Source organism: Scatophagus argus, chromosome 12 (genome assembly GCF_020382885.2).
Source record: "Scatophagus argus isolate fScaArg1 chromosome 12, fScaArg1.pri, whole genome shotgun sequence".
Lineage (NCBI taxonomy): Eukaryota > Metazoa > Chordata > Actinopteri > Scatophagidae > Scatophagus > Scatophagus argus.
Genome location: NC_058504.1, coordinates 2,589,143 through 2,610,154, shown reverse-complemented (window position 1 = coordinate 2,610,154; position 21,012 = coordinate 2,589,143). Strand labels below are relative to the sequence as shown.

General features: G+C 43.0%; 2 protein-coding genes across 3 annotated transcripts; one reads left to right on the top strand and one right to left on the bottom strand.

The window, feature by feature from the left end:
- Positions 1 to 182: 182 nt before the first annotated feature.
- Positions 183 to 9,053, bottom strand: hars (histidyl-tRNA synthetase). Of its 2 annotated transcripts, XM_046405825.1 has the most exons (14): positions 8,858 to 8,996; positions 6,809 to 7,220; positions 6,587 to 6,676; positions 5,810 to 5,929; positions 5,597 to 5,692; positions 5,267 to 5,392; positions 5,019 to 5,126; positions 4,828 to 4,926; positions 4,447 to 4,540; positions 3,232 to 3,359; positions 2,818 to 3,090; positions 2,252 to 2,368; positions 1,268 to 1,414; positions 183 to 843 (listed from the first exon to the last, which is right to left on the bottom strand). In XM_046405825.1, exons 2-14 carry the CDS (start codon positions 6,944 to 6,946, stop codon positions 784 to 786), a joined length of 1,596 nt encoding a protein of 531 aa, XP_046261781.1. In that variant the 5' UTR covers positions 6,947 to 7,220; positions 8,858 to 8,996; the 3' UTR covers positions 183 to 783. The 2 variants fall into 2 exon arrangements, with proteins under 2 accessions (XP_046261781.1, XP_046261782.1); XM_046405826.1 differs by lacking the exon at positions 6,809 to 7,220 and having other exon boundaries at positions 8,858 to 9,053.
- A 398-nt stretch (positions 9,054 to 9,451) lies between these two features.
- Positions 9,452 to 20,812, top strand: mlsl (malate synthase-like). The gene is made up of 15 exons (XM_046405821.1): positions 9,452 to 9,588; positions 11,613 to 11,741; positions 11,821 to 12,039; positions 14,557 to 14,647; positions 14,844 to 14,920; positions 15,368 to 15,478; positions 15,631 to 15,690; positions 16,505 to 16,661; positions 17,163 to 17,361; positions 18,171 to 18,249; positions 18,358 to 18,450; positions 18,967 to 19,039; positions 19,134 to 19,201; positions 19,802 to 19,926; positions 20,493 to 20,812. Exons 1-15 carry the CDS (start codon positions 9,463 to 9,465, stop codon positions 20,662 to 20,664), a joined length of 1,779 nt encoding a protein of 592 aa, XP_046261777.1. The 5' UTR covers positions 9,452 to 9,462; the 3' UTR covers positions 20,665 to 20,812.
- The last annotated feature ends 200 nt before the right edge of the window (positions 20,813 to 21,012 follow it).

Below are 21,012 nucleotides of genomic sequence, written 5' to 3'. Positions count from 1 at the left end.
TCACAAGCCTATTCATTCAGTCATTAAAGGAAAATGCAGTCATAGATTTCATTTAAAGCCAAACGTATTTGTTTGTGCAATCTGCTTCGCTTATTAGTAATCTGACCTTTTCATTGTAACTAAATAAAGTCTTCACACAAAACTAAGCATGCATACAACCTTATGTCCCAGTCAACACAGCATTTGTTTTTTTAGTTCTGAAAAGAATGAAGAATTGTTTATTTCAGACACTTGACAGTACAGGCATGTTTGACACATGTAGAAATGTTTCGTCACTAGTTGACTGCAGCAAACCATCTGATGGTTTCGAGTAGAAAGCAAATGTGACGCCTAAAGCATGTGAGAAAATGAGCACCTCTCTGAAAACCAGTTTTTCTAATCTGATCAAACTGATCTCCAGCAGCTTTGTTGAACTGGAACAGTTTGATCACATTAATGATCTGTTCCTCAGAGCACACGGTCATACAAATCTGACACTGAGAGCAAGTATACATCTCTCAGACTTACTCCAAAACGTATCTCCTGGATGGTGTTCTATCATGATAGTGTTCCCTTTCACTTAAAGCCAGCTTCACTGCTTCTGGAGTCCTCCTGCTCTGTTCCTGTCTGTGTGTGTGTGGCTGCTCTTTAGAGGATGGTGTGTGTGTTTTCAGGGCTACACGATGTACAACAAGCTCTATAACATGTTGGAAGAGAAATTCTGAACGAGAGTCTGCACTGTTTGAACTGTTTGAAGCGTTAAGATGATGTGATCTGGGCTGCAGCTGAACAGAAGTGGAATGACTAGGCCTCAGAGGTCCTCTTCCTGATCTCATCTACGAGATCCGCTCTGGAAATATCAAACTGTGAAGAGAAAACAGGGGAAAGGTTACTTACAGCTTACTTGTTAGCAGCAAGCAGTGGATGAATGTAACAAAGTACTATACTTCAGTGCAAATTTACAAAATTATTAATTTTTAAAAATTTTAATTTTTTTAAGCAGAAGCATTTCATGGCTATGAAGATTTGCTGCTGCTCATTTGAATGATTTAATTTTATTTTTACTAACATGGAGGTCTGCACTATTGGACGAAAAATAATTAAACTAAACAGCAGATCAATCCATAATGTAAACAATCATTAACTGCAGTCCTGCATGAAACATGATGATAATTAAACACATGCGGCTGCTAATCATAAAAAGACACTTGAACTCACATGGTCTTATGTATCAGTGTGTATTTATGTGAGCAAGGACACGTGTGTGTGTATGCTGTATCAACGGTACCTCCTCTCTGGAGGCCACAACGCGGAGTTTGACCACTCCATCTTTCAGCTCCTGTTCTCCCAGGATGGCCACCAGGGGGATCCCAGAGTCCTCGCAGTACTGCAGCTGACTCAGCAGTTTGGGGCTCTTCTTGTACATCACCTCTGCCTGGACAGATCAGGATTACAGACACTACAGGTGTCACAACTGTTACCAATAAAGTGCTGTTTTGTTTTGTTTTTTTTCCCCTTTGAATGCACTCAAGTAGGCAGAGATGGAGAGAAAAGAAAAATACCACGAGAGTCGCTGATCCTGCTTTTGATTTTGTTGATTGAAGCTGAAAGCTCATACAAAAGTATTGGGAAGCCTGACCGTTACACCAACGGGGATTTGGGTGACATCACATTGTAAGTGCACGGACAGTGCTGGCTCACGGTCACCGTTCTGGTTCGTCCCGGGGGTGCTGGGTGGGGTTGAGGTTCCTGAAGAGGTGCGGCCGAGTACTTTTGTCTATGTAGTGTAAAATTGAAATTGTGACCTTGCTAACTCATACCTAACATTCTGTGCGAAACTTTGAAATGAATATGGTTGCCATGAGAGATCATTTCAAGCCAATTCCAGCTGCGCACTGCAAAAAGTCACAGGCTGCTTCATTTACAACGGAGACAGGCGGCGAGACAGGCGGCCCACTGGCACATTTACACCCAGAAGCAGTTTGTTCGCCGTTGGAGAGTGGTCAGTGAACGCAGCAGAAAGAAAGTGAGAAAGCAACTCAGGTTCTCCAGCTCGACCGGGATTAGGGACACTGTGGTTCATAGTCCTGATTATAGTGGATTTTCTATTGATAAAGAACTTTAACGGTGAGCAGTAAATATTCAATCAAAGACACGAAGCAAAAGTCACAAGCATGCAAGTTTCCAGATGTCAGAAATTCAAAGTCGGCTGTGCGAAGCGATCGGGGCTGAGACCGATGTGACTCAGACAGGACACACAGAACTCACACACCTTAATGCCAGCGTTCCAGAGCTCAGTGACGAGCCGGAGTCTCTCCTCCAGCAGGTTCTTCTGAGCAGACGCCACCATGACCTGAACCTCTGTGGTACGAATCTTCTCTGCTGATGCCTGGACAACACAACACTGTTACAGCCTGGACACACACTTAGCACATTATCAATACATCAATATAACTGGAGATGCACAATATGAAATTTAAAGTCAATAGGATAATCGATCATTACCCGCTTCTCCCTGCCAATACTGATAAGATAACCCAGAATTTCATACTTTTGTATTTGAAACAGAAGTTCATAGGATGTCGTGAGCAAAGATGGATGATTTAATACGCCACAGCTCCAACAAGACTTGTTGTGTCACAACATTTTAAACTTCAGAGGTGCATATCACCACTTGTTAGGCCAATGAAAACAATTTGTCTTCATATTAGTGGATCTATTGATCAGCTATAATTCCATTATTATTAGCTGATAGCCAACAATAACATTTCCCATTATCCAGCTCACATGTACCGTGCATCTCTAAATATGACACGTCCACCTGAGGAACAGAATTACCTCAGCTTTCTGCTCCATGATGGAGAAGATCCTCTCGATGCCAATGCTGACACCCACACAAGGCACCTTCCTGCCTTTGGGGTCAAACATGCCCACCAGGCCGTCATATCGCCCCCCACCCGCCACGCTGCCCACGCTGACACTCTCCTCTGTAGGTGCATCATTTTGGCCTTCGGTGGGTGTCGAGGCAACACCTGCCTGAGTCAGCACCGCCTCATAAATGACACCTGTGTAGTAGTCCAGACCGCGGGCCAGACTGAGGTCAAATACCACCTGATGACAGAGGAAGTCGAGACAGAAGAGAGCAGAGAAAGTTAGCAGTAACAACGACGCGGGGAAAAGTAGACCTCTGATGAAACAAACAAACAAAATACCACTTAGTCATTATAAAAAAAGTCTTGTGGGATGTCTCACCTTGTCTGTGACCTGGAAGAGCTGCAGGTAACTGAAGAGCAGCTTTATGTCAGACAGGCCAGCACAGGCCTCCTTACTCTGAGACATTTTCTGGTCCTGAAGGAGGCGCTCTGCTAAGTCCATTCCTCCTGCAGGGCGAACAGCAGCACATCCAGCAGAAACAGAGCAACATGAGCATTCAGCTGTCGTGTTTGTGTCCACCTGATGACTGTAAATCCAATATTCACTCTCCTTTTACCTCTGTTTTTTAACCAACTGCAGACTCTTTGGGTGCTAAATGCTCGACCACTGTTTGCAGCTGAACAGGTATTATGTACTATTATTTTTTCAGAGCTTGTCTGATGAAAGAATCAAGGTTGATGAGTGTGAGCTTTATCAAACAGTCTATCAATTCATTCGCCGATTAACGTTTGCTCTGTTAAATATCAAAATATCCAAAAGATAAACAAGATAAATTGTGTCCAGCGTATAAATCTGGCAGCGGTTTGTCTACAATGTCCACATGCCTGGACATTTCAGGGTGGAGGCAGATCCATGATTTGCATTCACATCATGACATGCCATTACATACAACTGGATTTTGAACGTTTCTCCTGTTCACGGGTGCACAAACTCCATCGCCTCAGTGGCCACACTCCTAAAATGTGTCAGTGGCATCCGAGTGGAAAACAGAGGTTTGGAAAGACGTCCCTCAGAGGAGGACAGTATTGTTTGTATGATCTGTCCAGATGCTGGATTGTAAACGGTTAAAACAAGCTCTTTTCCAGCCTCACATCTGTGTTTCTTGTCCAGTGTGGAATCTCTTTTGGTGCCCACTGAATCTATATACAGTATGTCAACGTGAACAAAGTGGCCTCCAAGTGTTTCCTTACATCACTGACTGGAAATCATCGTCCTCACTCATGTTTCGGATCTACAGAGGCAGCATGGAGTCCGCCATGTTACACCACAACAGACAAACCAAATGTCGCTTCTGTTCAACATATTTCTTAAACAAGCATCTTTCAGAAATAGATTTGTAGAATAAAAAAAGACTTTTACGAGTTTCCACCACTGATCAGGTGACAGTTTTTACGTGTCAGCCGTCTCTGCTGCTGACAGGACTGCCTGTTCATTCAGAGGTTGCAGTCGGTGTGGATGGAAAGATGAATACTTTGCTATCATAAACAAGCCACTGATGTCTAACATCCTGTGTTATTTTGCAGAACGTCTCACCCCGCATGCTCACGTACTCCCCAATCTGGTCGGCAGCCTCCTCTGACAAACCCTTCTCATTCACCATTTCCTTCTTCACTTCTTCCCAGGGCAACTGGTTTTGGACAACAGAAAATTACATTAGGAGATGGTCTAAGGCATCAGGTTAGGGTATAAAGTGTCACAATGGGTCAGCATCAGACTAATGCTAACTATTGCCTCTGATGGTTTAGCCTGAAAGTCTGGCCTTCATACCAGTAGGTGGCTCTGCAGAGCACCATCTACCACATACTTAAACCTTCTGGAAGAGACCAGGGCTTCTAAATGAGCATTAGGATTCGCAGGTTGAATCTGGACACGAAGATTGCAGTGTGTGCAGTAAAAAACAGTAAATCTCCATACCTTGTCCAGCTTATCCACTGTTGAACAAATGGTGCGGAACTTGTCATCTGGAACGCCACACACGGCAAACATCCCGTCAAGGATGCGCCTGTCGTTGACCTGGAAATGGAGGATGTGGTTACAGAGATGACACGGACTGATCTTATTCTGAAAGTTTCGTCTGAAAATGTAATTGAATGGTTGTGACAAACCTTGATACTGAAGTCTCCGAGGTTCAGCTCACTGAGAATTTCATGCACGATCTTCAGACACTCAGCGTCTGGAATCATGGCATCATACTGCCCTGCTATGTCAAAATCCTGAAACACACACACACACGCGTTCATTGAGCAGCAAAGAAAACTTCCCAGCCAAAGGGACTTTTATGTGAATTAAACCCAGTCGATTTCAAACAGACAAGCAGCTGGCAGGAGTGAAAACATATCTGAGGAGGACTCACACACTGGTAAAACTCTCGGTAGCGTCCGCGGGTCATGGCTGGGTTATCACGGCGGTACACCTTAGCGATGTGGTAGCGCTTGATGTTAGTTATCTTGTTCATGGCCAGGTAGCGGGCAAAGGGCACCTGAAAGAGGACTGGTCAAGGACAACACAGCACTCTCTGCTTAGATGGATTTTTATTCATGTCAAAACTGAACAGAAACTAAACGATCACGCAGCAGACAGATCAACTAATTAATGCTCAAGTATGAGAGGCGTGTTTGTGCAGTATGAACAGCATCTGTGTCTGCCTGATGTTCACGTTCAGCCAGCTCAGCGGTGAGGATACAGTGAGGTCGTATCTGAGAGACAGCAGCTCTCCTCCTTGGTCTCTGAGGTCGTAGATCAGCTTGGAATCTTCTCCATACTTCCCTGTCAGTGTTTCCTACACACCACGTGGAGATAACAAACCTTCACGTTTGAATGTGAAATGATCATAGTTCTGTTTAATACTCGAGTGCCCGCAGTGTTAAATTGTGTCAAAGTCCGTGTGAATCTCTACCTTCAGTTCAAAAACAGGTGTGTCAATGGTCTCCGCTCCATGGCGTTTAAAGCAACCAACGATGATGTTGAAGACCTTCTCTCTGATGGCCATCTGCTTGGGGTTGTAGTCCCTTGTTCCCTGACAGAAACAGACATTTACAGGGTTTCAGTGAAGTGAATTTTACTTGAACTTTTGAAACGTTCCAAAAAGCATGTGAATTAGATACGTATCCACCAGCTGGATTGGAAAGCTGAATGTTTAAGAATTTATTTCTGCAAAAGGTAATGTTGCTTGGTCTTGTTTACTGTTTTTGTCATTTTTCATGTTAACTCAAGATGAAAATACAAAAAAAAGCATTTGGATTTATTCTATTGTATTAAGGTTTAGTCATGAAAGTCTTACAATAATTAGCCAGAGGTGCATTCAGAGGTGATGCATGTTGTGAGCCCAGTTCATGGTATGCACCTTCACTGCGAGGCAACCATGACCCGGATGAGTAGTTTTCAGACAGGCAGGTTGAGAAAGCAGCATGAGATGAAGTTAGCCTTTTCAGTATGCTGTACGGACTTGTTCATAACGTGTTGTGCATGGATGCCATTTAACCAGGCTGAAACCCGCCAGCCAGATTGCAGCGTGCACATTTTTAGCTACATTAATGTGGTTTTCCTTATCCATGTAAGATATCCAGTTCAGTACCAGGTGGGTCTTAGTAACAGAGTGACTTTCTTCTATTGCAACACTGACATCTAATGTACAGTAAATGTGTGTTTGAATGCAGCAGCACTGTGGTCTTACCTTTGCTGTCTTGAGGACAAACTGATGTTTGCCATCATCTCCTCCTAACTGTGCCTTCAGCTCCAGCAGTTTGGCCACCTCTTCATCAATCTGCAACACACACACCCCATATAAAGGAGATGTTTGTGCACACGTATTGCAGAATTTTTCTGACCACAACAAACATTCAAAGAACTACAGACGTCATTTAGTTACAGAAAAAATATAGCACCAGAGGCCTACCTGAGCCACAGTGATCCCAGGGAAAGAGTGCAGAGACAGGGCACGTGTCGCAGCCCGAGAGCCCACCAGACCAGAGCAAACACGAATACACAACACGCCCAACATGTTCATCCCACAGCACATGGGATACAAAAACATAAGGTAAAAAAAAAAAAATCCAGAAATTGGACAAGCAAAAGTTCAGGAGTGCATCACGAGCACAGCAAGGTCCAGTGGTATAGTCCAGGACCAGCCACAGCAGCCAATCACAATGTCAGAAGGAGGAGAGCCAGAAAGTTGAGCAATGATGTACAGGAGGTTGGGATTTCCCAGACAGTGAGGTAGACGATGGTGATGATGAAGAGTGAGGCAGGCCGAGGTCATCCAGGGTCATTCAGGAAGAACAGGAGAAAAGTGGTAAGCAACCCTAGCACTAGGGGAGGGCGGGGCATGACGCATCATCATCATCATCATCATCACAGCGTGGAGGACAGAACATGAAATGTACCAAGTCAATCAAAGCTGCGAGTCCAATTCAGCCCCACCCAGCCACCCATCTATATGTGCACACACACACACACACACACACATCCACACTCTGTGTGTTGCTTTTCGTGAGTCTTGCAGTTTAAAGACTCCTTACATTTAAAACCTTGGCTAAGTGTGTACTTTGCCCCTAAAACCTGTCACATGGTAAACTGAATGCAGTACTTTTCTGTGACAGTATTTTTATTGAGTGGCAGTTTGACTGCAGTCCTCAAATCACAAAATCTCTGCTCTGAGTGAAGGATTCTGAACATAAGTGTAAGTGATGCATGTTCACAACATGTTAAAAGTGAGTGTGTGTGTGTGTGTGTGTGTGTCTGTTTTCCTAAGAGCTCAATATCTTTTTGGTTTTGACAGAAATGTGACCTTCACACAGAGCATTCAAAACGTTTGAGCACCAAATACCAGCTTTGACTCCAATATACCTGGACAAAGTTTTTACAGCAAAGAGCACCTTTGAGTTTACCAACAAAGCATGCCAAACACCCACATTGATTATTTCGCAGTTACATGTGTTTACTAATCACAAAGGCTACAATTTGATCCCATTTGCCCCCCAGACTGACACAACAACGTACAAGCAGTACAAAGCACAAAATGTGGCCTTAGACTGCTTGTCAGAGACCGCCGAGTTAAAGGGGACTCGGTGGATTTTCTCATGCATCAGGAGTCTCATGCAGATCTTATCATTTTAAAACAATGCCAGGATGGGCCTTTCTCCATCTGATGCTACAACCTCTGTGGTGCACGGCAACAGAAGATCTTAAACTTCACAGAGGAACAATGAAGGAATTTGAAATTTAAACGAAATAAATGGACTTATTTAGTTCACACCAGCCGAGAGAAAGACACACCTACAGCTGACAGTGCAAACAGCGTTAGATGGTAAAATATACTATATGTCCCCATCACACCACAGACCTTATATGAGGATGAGGATGACACCTAAAAAAACCCGATTAGCTATACAGACACGTTATTACATCAGCAGTCTTTACACATGTTGGATTGACACATTTAAAATTAATGTTTAAACGAATCGTGACAAAGCTGTCTAAAAAACTTTCGCAAAAAAATATGCAGCTACTATATCTGATTTAAGAGCCTACTTTTCTGTCAGTATGATGTCTGTATGTTAGCCCTCGCTAGCCGCGAAGCTGGATGGAAGGAGGCTAGTTAGCCGACACGGCTAGTTATCGTTCCATTAGAGAGAGAGCCAAGTCGACTTAAGGCTAGCAGTTAGCCGGTTCAGCAAAACTGAAACCAAAAATAAAGTGCCGAGCATTACGAGGCAGCTGATGCAACATCAAGCCAACAGACAGTAATGAGTCAGTTGTAGACAACAGGATGGCCGCTTTCACTTTTACAGAAATTTCAGCTGTGCAATATACATGGAGTTCTGCTATGTGTAACTGAGCAAGCTAGCTAGCTAGCAGACCTCTTCTGATAAATTGCAGGGGGACATGCTGTTCGCCGCATGTTAAGAACTTGTCTTGACATCAAAGCTCAAATCTAAATACTGACCTGCTCTTTGTTCGCCTTCTCTGACTTTAGCTTCCGAACGACTTCACCTTGGATCTTAATCGCTTCTTGTATCTCTGCTTTGTCTTCCATGGCTTTTCATTGACTTAATTTCCACCACCACTGACACACCCGGCAGCTACAGTCAGGACTACAGTCACAGCCCTTCTAAGGGCTGTATCAGAGTTTCTTTGAGTACAGTGGCATGAAACGGATACGGAAATAAATTAAACTTCCGGTGAATAATTTCTAAGTAAAATATTTTAGTAGTAGTTTCAGTCAATAGACGTGTAGAAACTTTTCCAAATTCTGATTGGAGGACTGTAAAGGCTGAACACATTTTTTTTACAACGATTAATTTGCTGAATGCTAAATTATCTGAGAGTTTGTCTCTGTGAAGACCTGTGTTTTTGTTTCTAAAACACTGCAGGACGGTATTGCTGGCTCAGGACAGAAAAAAAAACTGCCCATATACTTTGAAAAACAGTCAAAGTAAATACCAAAACAAAAATGTAAAGTATCTTTAGGCATTGAGAGTCTCACTGAAGACATTTACCAATTATCCTTCATTATTATCCTTATCCTTAAATGTCAATGAAGCCTACAGAATGCACACATATAGGACTTTAAACTCTCCATACAAACAAACACCTTCCTGTTTAAACAGTGACCAAAGTAAATGCATAACCAAAGTCCACTTCTTTTGGGTGAAGAGAGCACGTGTTAACATGTCTGTGAGTATCACCATATTCCTTTATATGCAGATGAATAGACTTTATGAACTGTAAAGTATGCAACATTGTGGGTGATGGAAAGAAACGAGTGCAACGTGGAGGAGCGTTAACAGTGTGCTGCATGATGGATTTTGCACTCACTTTCATTAGCTTGAGGGTCCTGTGATAATTGCTGTTTCAGACTCCTCTTTGCTTTGACAAGTCTTAGGAGCTTGTTGTGGGTAAAAGTGGTCAACATAAATGCTTATCAGAGATACAAGATCTTCAGCTGCTTAAAGCAAAGAAGAAATACGCTGGCAACGTGTAGGTGGGAATTTCTGATAAGCCTTTCACACTGGACAAAAAGCCCACTAGCACCCACAAACATGCGACTTTTGTCTTCAGTGCTAAACATTACAAATGGCATTAATTCCCAGGATGGAAACGGGACACACAGGTGGACACGCAAATCTTCGTCTTTTTTCCTGCGTGATGCTGTGACCCACGTTGATGTTCCATAAGCTTTCCACTCATATCCTCTCAAGGAGTGCTCATACATCTTTCAACTGGAGAGAGCAAAATAAAAGATATCAAAAGTAAGCACACTAGAATTTCGGCTGGCCTCCACGCTGCTTTCTACCGCTTCCTGTTTTTCTGGGTGTCAGATGTGACACAGCAGAAAAAAACACAGAAATGCAAACTCATCCACTGGGAGGGGAAATGAGTCAATCACCTTGTTGTGGCGGGTTTACCTGCATTTCAGAAACCTGCATATAGGCACTAATTTTGATCTAAAAAAGCTAGACTGATGTACAGCTAAGTAGTTAATTCCTGCTTAATCTTCTTCCACTCGTTCTTGTTCTTTATCAAGCCCTGATAACATGTTGATTGCAGTACATTGTAAGGAATTGGGAAGTGGTAGAACACTCCGATCAGCATGATTCATGTTTCAGTATTGACAAATGACACGCAATACTTTGTCCTGCTTTGCCTTCATAATTTCTACAAAGCTGCTTCTTAACTGAAACACCTGTTTTGTATTTTATTTTATTGTCTTATTACGTATTTATCCAACAGTTGAAACAAGGGAATTTGACATGCAACAAAGGTTGGATTTGAACTTTGATTAGTGTGTCATGACCATCATATCAATCAACATAATCATAACCAACATGTTCCTGAGTTATTCCATATATGCAGCAGGCAGTTTTCAGTGAAACAGCTCTGATAAACCCACTGTGCACTACTTGCAGCAAGCAGCAGACAGACACGATTAGAAGGAATAATTTAAGATTCGCTTTATTGGCAGTATATATATTTTTACATACATACACTGAATTTGTCTTCTGCATTTAACTCATCCTTAGTTGAACACACATGCAACACCCAACAAATTACATGCAGTGAAACGCACAGGACTGCCACTGTCAGGCGCCCGGGGAGCAAACTCGGGGTTAAGTTAAGTGCCTTAAGGGGTAAATTGGGGGTTAAGTGGTCAAGTGCCTTGCTTGAGGGCACATAAGCGCCCCCAGAGACTAGCTGGTGAACATGGTGGAGCATTTAGCAGCTAAAGAGTTGGTGCAGACCAAAAGAGAGGAAAAGGGAAAGTGATTGTTGGACTTACGTTCATCAGGTGGACACAAACAGGATGATGAATGTTCATGTTGGGTGCATTAAAAGAAGTTGTCTGCCAGCATTGCATCTTTACGATGTGAGTGTCCAGGTTGTGTTTACAGCAGGTTCCACTTCCCCCAAGTGGCCAACAATTTGAATGTAGTGTAACGAAGTGAAAAACAATCATGTGGTACTTTTTCCCAGGAGAATCTAAAAGGAGTGTGTTAGAGAACATCTGACTTTCTCAGCTCCTCCACTGCTCAGTCTCTGAAAGTTGGCACCCTGCACCGTATATCTATTTAAGTGTTGCTTGCAATGGCTCCATATTTGTTAGCGATAAATAATTAGAAATTATGGGTCTTTTCTCTCCTGGAGCTCATTTCTTTAAATATGAAGATTAACACACACATGCTGACTCTTTTCGTCCACAGCATCCAGTCGGCATAGAGCTGTGTCCCCCTCCCTCACGTCTAGAAGCAGAGTATGAGGCACTTTTCACCACTGAATCGCTCCACTTTCTCTATGAGCTGATCTCCACATTTGATGATCAGGTGGATGAGGTAGGACAGCTTTGAATTAAATGCATGGAAGACTAGTTTAACTCAGCTAAAGTATTCTGCTCTACTCTTCTCTATTGAGGTCCTGCGGTTACGAGTGTCCAGAAAGGCCAACCTGGACCTTTCAGGTGATCTGCCAAGCTTTCTGGAGAGCACCGCTCATATCAGGGGAGACCCCTCCTGGAGGGTGCTGCCTGTCCCCCCGAGGCTCCAGAGAAGACATGTGGATATTGGGGATCTGGCTCCCTGCGACACCCAGCGCTTCATCAAAGCTCTCCTGTCACCAGCACAGGGCATACAAGTACTACCTCCACCATTTACCTGTGCCCACACAATACAAGCACATTAACAGTGTATCACATGCTGTACTGTTTGGCTTTGAAATGCCTTTATTGTTAATATGGAAATCAAATACATAAGCTTACACTTGAGTATCCTAACCATACTTCAATCAAGGTCATATTAATTGATTAATAATGATGCGGATATATGATATTTAATTCCTGTTAGACATGTGGCCATGTAAGAAGAATGATTATAGAGATAGATAATATAATATTGTCAAGATCATATTTTCTAAGCTAACAAATCAATAATATTGAGATAATAACTGAAAGACAACAAAACATAACTTTTGCTAAATGCTACTTTGTGTATCTGTTTTAGAATATAATTGAGCCCTTTGTTAAACATGTAGTTCAATGAGTCAAACTACAATGTTAAAACATTATAGACATGCAAGGAGTTAAAAGTATTTAAGGAAAAACTAACACATCTTGGCCACTCCTCCAGATGCTCCAGATTAGACCGCACTTGGCAACACGAGACATTTTTAGCTTGCTAAGCTCTGGGTCAGCTATGAGACAGAAACCTAATGTTGTGTTAGCAAGATTCAAAGTCAATAACTCTGCGTACAGTTGACAGTCAGTAAATATCAGTTGTCAGTATGTTTAACAACAGAATTATCCAGCCATCCAGCCATGTCACTGTGCCTGAATCAGTCTCAAGACTCACCAACACATGATAGTCTGTGTGCTGCCAGCTGAAGCCTGAAGTGCAGAGTTGAATACTCAGTGGGATGTGAGATGACTGCTTACAAGGCAGCCCTCAGAGTAGGTTCAGAGAGGCAGTGGAGGCTGCTTGCAGATTGTGTGTTACAGTCTCCATCCTGTGCTGAGGTCCTTCCAAATGTGGTCCTACAGAGGCTCTGCAAGACCTAGCATGGAGACACGTAGTGTGGAACATGCTCACGAGTGTGTGCATCACTGTGTCAGTGAAAGGACTCCCTTTTTAATGCATGTTGTGCCACATGCAATGCTGTCCCGTCACCCTCGTTGCCATTTTTAAAGAGACCAGACCAAAAAGACCTGTGCACAGAGGACTGTGGGCACTTACAGATCTCTGTACGAGGGACTCGGTTCTTTGTCGAAATTGAGGAATCTTGAACTTCACAACAGCCCTTCAGCAACATTAGATGACGTAGCATGACTGAAATTAATTAATGAATTACTTTAGAACAATGAACAGACAGTTTCTTGGAATTACTCAGCAGGTGTCCATTTTCAGAAATCAGATGAAACCCTGCAGACATTCGGAGCTGAGTATTCACCCAAAGCATGGCATAATTAAATATAAACATCTGTCATCTGAGGAAAAGTTCATTACAGTTGTTCACACAGCTCCAGCAGCAGCATTTGGGGATTTCCACAACACTACATGTGTTACACAATACTACATGCGTTGTGTAAACACTTCTGTTTCTTTTGGTTTCACTCTGACTCGTAGTTCTTGTAAATCAAGTGAGTCCAACATAGAAACATCACTTTACTGTTTTGCTGCCTTTGCAGCAGCTGAACTGGTTATCGCTGTTAGTGAAAACATTGGGAGCTTATGTTTGTTTATCAAATTCCAACAGCATATCTGCTGTAGCACAGTGCGTCTCTTCCTGGTACTTTTTGATGTTGCAAGACGAACTGTGTTGTATGTTAACCACTTTGCTTCTGGCAGATGAGCTGTTTTCTGCTTAAATAAAATCTGTCATACCTCATGTGGTACAAGCAGGTAAAAGCTGCATGGCCTGCACATGAAGCATATCAGCCTTCTCTGCTGCTGCCTTTAAGGACCATGGACATCATCATTTCAACATACTGTAACAGATCACTCCCTCTGAGCAGGACCAGTGACTCTGCTTTGAAACACTGAAGAACAGTCACTGTTTGGAGGCACTTGCCACAGTATTGTATGAGGACTCGGAGAGTTGGGTGTTCTCATATGTACTGTGGCAATTACTGCGTGTAGGTCTTGCGCAAACTTCCCCTCATGTGGTTGATTGTTCTCTCTGACATTTTTTCACAGGAAACCCACTTTAACCAAGGAATCAAAAACTGTTTGATGCCTTGTATTGCCTCAGGTTTTAGATGATATTGTTCTCTGCAAGGTCTAGAGGAAGATTTAAACCCTCATCATACAATCTAGCAACTCGTCATGCACAGCGTCAAAAACTTCAGAGTGAGAATCTCATCTCACCAAAAAGACAACCCTGTTTCTGCTGTCGGGTCCTGGATCACAGCAGTGTGTCAACCCCCCTGCCTCAGACTTCAGGTCCCACATCTCTACCCTCTTTGTAGGTTGCATGGACTTTCCCCTCACTGCGCTCAGCTTGCCGACCCACACGACCAGTCCTGCTGACGAGTGACTGAGTGGACACAGGACTGGTTTTGGACATTGTCCCAGTCCTGTTCAAGCTACTACATCTTTTTTAACCATCTTTTTAATGTCGCTGTACACTCAGTTGATATTCTGTCTTTGGTTTCGGCAGGTTGACTTTGACGACGGGAACTGCCCCACATTTCACAACCAGATTAAAGGCATTCATAATGTTTTGAAGGCAGTTCATAACCAGTTCCCAAGTAAGTGGTTTATTTTAAATTAATACTGATGGTGGCACCGCTGATCTGCTGTACATAGAATATTTGTGTAGATACAAATATTTTTGTCCATGTGTAATATTTGTATAAATACTGCAGCAAAAATCTTGCAGTAAAGCATCAAGTGAAAACCACAGTACACATGTGCTCATGTACCACATCATTCCTGTCTTAACAGATGTTCCACATGTATCTCAGGCTCCGGTGCTGATGCTTCGTCCCCGTGCCTGGAACATGGTTGAGCACAACATGATGGTAGTACATCATTTTCTCTACGTCATGTCAGTTATTTAAGTAATTTATTCAGTACAGGTTTGGATCCAAATCTGCAGCTCAAGTTGGTGGCAATTAAATTCAGAAAATTGATGTAAAAAAACAAAAAAGAAACTGCGGAGCTACAATGGGTTTAATGTGTTTTTTGAAAGTGCCTTCTGGGATTTAAAGTCCATATGGGTTGGATTTGGAAATTTGACTTTGGTGACTCCTAGAGGGAGAATCACGGTGGAGAAAGTGGTTTCCAAAAGATCCCCTGAACTACGGCTGGAATTAATGAAAATAAATTACTTTCCTTTTTGGTGGGGGACCCCCTGGAACCCTCTAGGGATCTCTGTGGCAGATTATTATTTGTCAATATTACTGACATGTTATGGACTAAAGTAGTCAGTGTCCGATTAAGAGGACATCTCTGCTGCCGTTTGTCAGGTGGACGGGAAGGAGGTTCCTGGTCCCCTCTTTGACTTTGGACTCCTCATGTTTCACTGTGGGAGGACACTGTTTGAAAACCAGAGTGGGCCCTTTTTCTACCTCTCAAAAGTAAGACGGTACACACACACACACACACACACACACACACACACACACAGAGTCTTGTTTCCATCATCTTTGGGGACATTACATAGACTTACAATCATTTCCAGGAGGCTTAACCATAACAATAAACATTATTAAACTAACATTAATTACAGGTGGAGAGCATCATGGAGGCCAGATTATGGAACAAGTTATTTGTCTGGACACAACAGAAGGTCTGTACTATTTCCCTCAAGGGGCTTCACAGTGTGAACAGCACAGCCTCCATCCATAGACCGCAGTCTGGATAAGGAAAAACTCCCCAAACAAACCCTTTAACAAAAAAACAAAGAAAAAGACTTTTGTCTGCTGGAGTGAACAAAACATGCAGTACAGAATACACCAACGTTGTTAAATTACAGCAAAATCAGGACAATCTGTACTTGATGTTTACGCCTTCTTCTTCTTATTATGTATTAATTATTTATCTATTTCTTTGTTGGTTCCTGGCTTTACCTACAGGGGAGTATTAGGGCTGTTGTAGAAAAGATATATCTGAGACCACACACATACACACCAATCAGCCACAGCATGAAAACCACTGACTGGTGAAATGAATAAAATTAATTAGATTTTTATAATGCAATGTGGGGGGGGGGGGGTGTCATGTGACTCGTCCAGGTGTGAGACTCTAATGAGTCACATGTTGGCTGGGCGGGTCTACCATGTAGCTTTAATACCTGGGACTCCTGACCAGTTAATCAGAAATGAAGAAGCTTTTTGAATGAGAGGTGAAACGTCTTTGTTCTAAACTGAAGTCAAGCTGTCCCAACGTAAGCTCTTCTATACAAGATGAGCTGAATGACTGTGAACCCACACAGACACAAAGCTCTGCTTCTGTGAGGCCTGTTTGGATTGTAAGAGAGTTCCAATGGGCCTCCCGAGCTCTTGTGACAGTCAGATCACCAAGCAAGCGGGACGAGGGTGATGTAGCATGCAGGTGCATGTGAAGTTTATTTAAAGTTTCACTTTCACTTTGTGTGTGTGTAGCTGGGCCTGCCACTGGGCTGCATCAAGGCGACGGTGCTAATTGAAAATGTGTTAGCAGCTTTTGAGATGGAGGAGATTCTGTACGAGCTGCGAGACCATTCAGCGGGACTCAACTGTGGCATCTGGGATTATTCAGCCTCCTTTGTCAACAAGTTTGGTAAGCCAAGCACTCTGGCGTTCAGCTGCTCCTCGCACCCCTGTCATTTCCAAGTCAGAATTAGGGTTCATAAAAATAGGTATGATGAAGTGTAATTATTCTGAAACAAGCAGTTCAGTCATTACTTAACCCCCACGGCAAAGGAAAGTCGTTTGAAGTTTCTTAGTCCAAAGAACATCTGTGGAGATTCACAGCGAGACAGCATCACAGCATTCTGCTTAACAACTGAAGGAGCTGGGGACTGGTTTTAAAACTTAAAAAAGTCTTCAAGCCTCAGTCGTTTATAAAAACGCTGCAGTGCTGTCTTCCTGTGAATCTCCACAAATGTTCTGTGGATTTTTCATTGGCGTGGAGTGAGGAGAGAGCCTACTGACTAAATTTAGATTTTGTTTTGACTGAGCTGTTGCTTTAATAAAAAGTGTTTCACAATGAGAAGATTGGACACAAACGTCACCTTGAGTTAAGGTGAAAAACACTCTGTCTCACTGACTTCTCCTCCAGGACACAGACGAGCCTTTCTGCTGCCCGATCGCAGTAAATATGTCAACATGCAGAAGCGTTTTCTGCGCAGTTACATGGACCTGTTGGTTCAGACATGTCATCGGAGGGGAGCGCTGGCCACAGGAGGCATGGCTGCCCTGCTGCTCCCCCAGAACCCGCTCAGTGAGTCCCACAGGAGAGTGCTGGATTCTGTCACCAGGTAGGAACATCACTGTGGTCATGAGACTGAATGCTAATGGCACTGCAGTACAGAAAATCAAAGATGGAGTCTTTGTGGTTAGTGTGCTTTTTGTCACAGCCTCTCAGCCACTGGAAAGCAGCATAGCCATACGGTTTACATTACATGGTATCTCTGGATATCCATGTGTTTAGGCAATGGGACAGCCTGACTAAAAGCAACACTACAATTCATTGGTGTGCACTGATAACACCATCCCAGAGCACAAAAGTATTGGAGGGAATAGCATACCGGCGATTTTACAAATCCAGTACTGTCGTTAGTATTGGGTCTACAGGTGTACAGTTTGTCCTGAGGATGGCTGTGAGGTGGACTGGTTTGAGGTATCTTGAGTTGGATTTATTTACACTGTTTACAGATGGTTTCTTAGCTGAGAAAAATCAGTCCAACTGCTTATGATCCCAAAGGCAGAGTGTCTGTGCGGCAGGTGAGTGCAATGTGGTCTGGGAGTTATGGGAGACTGGTGTGATGGTGGAGGTTCTGGAGGATCCGGGGAACAGGACTGAAGGAATCCAGGAACTAACTACACTCCAGAGAACGCTGAAGGCAGAGCTGGGTGAGGCAGGCAAAGGCAAGCTGGTGGACCAGGGAACAGGTAGAAAGGGATTAAAAGAGAACCTGAAGCACAATGGAGACTGAAACGACGAGGCCGAGTCTGTACCAGCCCTAAATAAACATATCTGAGACCGGTGATCTCTGAGGAATGCTAACTGCATTTTCAAACTGAAATACGATGACAGCTGTGACAACTGTTTTCTCCCACCTCTTAGACTGAAGTTGCTGGAGATAAAGGCAGGTGTGGATGGTTTCATGGTGTATGACCTGGGGTTGATTGAGCCCATGCAAAAAGTAAGCAGTGGATCAGTCAGTGGAGTCATACAAAGCGTTCTATAAACACAGAGTGGCTGTTAGTAACTAATATATTTTCTGTTCATTGTAATTCTTCACCGCTCACAGCTCTTCAAGCTCCACACTGAAGGCGATAACCAGCTTCACCAGCTTCGAAATGATGTCACTGTGACTCCTGATGACCTCCTGGCCATGCCTTCGGTCAGTCAGTCACTCGTCCCACAGCAGAGGATGACTTGCAAAGCTGTAACATTTTAATATTACTGAATAATTCATTCAGATTCAACCAGTGGTTGCACATCCACGCCTTCTCTGGCCTCTGCACTTCACGTTACAGAGTTGGAAAGCACCAAACACAAAGTGGTGGAAATTTCACACAAGCTAAGATGAAAGGAGAGGAAAAATCACCACAAAATGTCTCAGGTTTTGTTCCACCACCCACCTTCAGAGCAGCTGCAGAGGTCCTGATTTTCCAACAGCACTATCCCAAGAGATATTCCCTCGTTTGGTGTCCTGATGATGGTGGCAACCTGTGCTGTCTAACATGTTTCTCCAAAATCCCCCAAAGATGTTCAGTTGAGCTGAGAAACGAATACAATATGAGAGGATGTTAACTGCCAGTGGGGCAAACATGTAACACTGGCTTTGTTATGTGAAAGACCAGGATATGCTGATTTAACTATATTTTGATATATATATATATTTTTTTTTTTTTAGGGAGCAGTAACGCTTTATGGTTTGAAGTATAACATAGCAGTTGGTGTCCTGTTTATTAATGCTTGGCTGTCAGGTGTGTACATTTCCATATTCTTGTTCTCATCTTCAGCAGTAGACCAGATGAGGTGAGGTCGTGTAGATGTTTAAAATCATGCTCTGTTTCTTAGGTTCTGGCCACTTTTTCTACAGAGGCCAGGTCGAAGATTCAGCCACAGCAGAGATTTCCAGGTCTCAGGTGGGTTCAGGATTAAATGATCCACATTCAACACCCACCAAGTGCACTGCACAGAGGATTTAATGTAGACAAGCGGTTTGCAAACCCTTCCACATTAAGGACCCCTAAAATTACACCACAGAGCCCCATGAAATGGGATTATATTGAAAATAAATAATTCTTATCATTATTCCCTTTTTGGAGGTTCTCAGGGCAATGAGGCACACTTACAAGAAATGATCATTTTGGGCTAGATGGAATGGAAACAAGTAGAGCAGCATGATATCAGCCCATAACGTTGTTTCAAATTGCTTGTTAATGTAACACTAAGCGGTTGTTGGTTTGCACCATTTGTTTCATCAAGTTGAAAATAATGGGACATTGATTGGAGAATCTGAAAAAAAAGGTGACGAAAATCATACAACCAAACGCATAAAGATTAACACACAAACACAAATAATACAATACAGCAGTCAATACAGTTACTGCTTTACAGGACTTGACAGCTGAAAAACAACATGAAGGGCGAACACACCTTTCTCAGACTTGGGATGGTTTATTGTTCAACAGCACTGAGACGTAAGAATAAGTTGACACGATGTTTGTTTTCGTACGTGTCAGGTGTGGCAGTGGATCCGTCATCAGGCTCACCTGGAGGACGACCAAAGGGTGGTGAGCAGACGGCTGGTGGCGGACCTCACCAACGAGGTCATGATGGAGCTCAGTGCTCTTTGTATCTCTGTTAGGTGAGCCAACACTCCTTAAAGGAACAGGTCACCCCTGACAACAAAAAATCACTCATTATCTCCTCACCCCCACGCTGACGGAAAGTCAGGTGAAGTCTTTCAGTCCACAAAACATTTCTGGAGCTACACAGCATAACAGTGTTGTATTTGGTCCACCATGTTTAGATGGGAGTTGTGTGTCAAAGAACATCCACATTATCGCCACAACCCAAGGTTTCCCTGTTGAATGCTTTTTTTCTACAGCATGCAGATCTACTCTGTGGATCTACATGCTTTCTTTTGAGAAATTTTACATTTATTTTAGATTTTACATTTTTTTATCTGTGCAGATACCAGTCAGAATACTGATGTTCTTTAGCTATAGAAAATTTCAGTGTATTTGCAAAGTAACCATCACATCATAGCCCGACCTTGTGATGGAAACATGACACCTGGATGGACATGCTAATTTTTGTCCCAAAAACTGGTGGGGAGTAGGACCAGTAAACAACAACTATCTCAGTACTCATTCATTCATTCATTTACAAGCACGTTATACTGGTCTGGTGTCTGTCTGTCTGCTTCAGGGCTAAACAGAGGTTACACACAGCAGCAGACATGTTCCTCGAGGTGGTCCTGAAGAGAGATTTTCCAGAGTTCATCACCACCTACCTGAATCAGGACCACACCTTTCTCAGCTCCCAGATGTCTGGACAGGTGGTAGCAGTGGACACAGATACGCACCAATCTAAACTGTGAAGGTCTAACTGGACATCTGCTCATTGCTCTGAAGGCTGTGTCTACATCCATCAAGACAATACAAAGATAATCTTTCTGTAATTCACATTCAAGGTTTAAAATAAACTGCAGATGTGATATTTTAATAAAGTATAGAAGCATAGACTTACACAAGTGTGATTTCTCTACTCTATAAAAACATATAGGGACCGGGTTACAGCTGTCTCGTCTCACTGTCTCTCCTAAAGAGATTCAGGTCTGTGTAACGAAGGCAGGCTGAGCAGAGGCACACCGGGAAAGGATGAAACCTGCACTTCAGCTGCGTATTCACACAGAATCTTGAGAGAATAACAGGAATAAAAGGTTGTT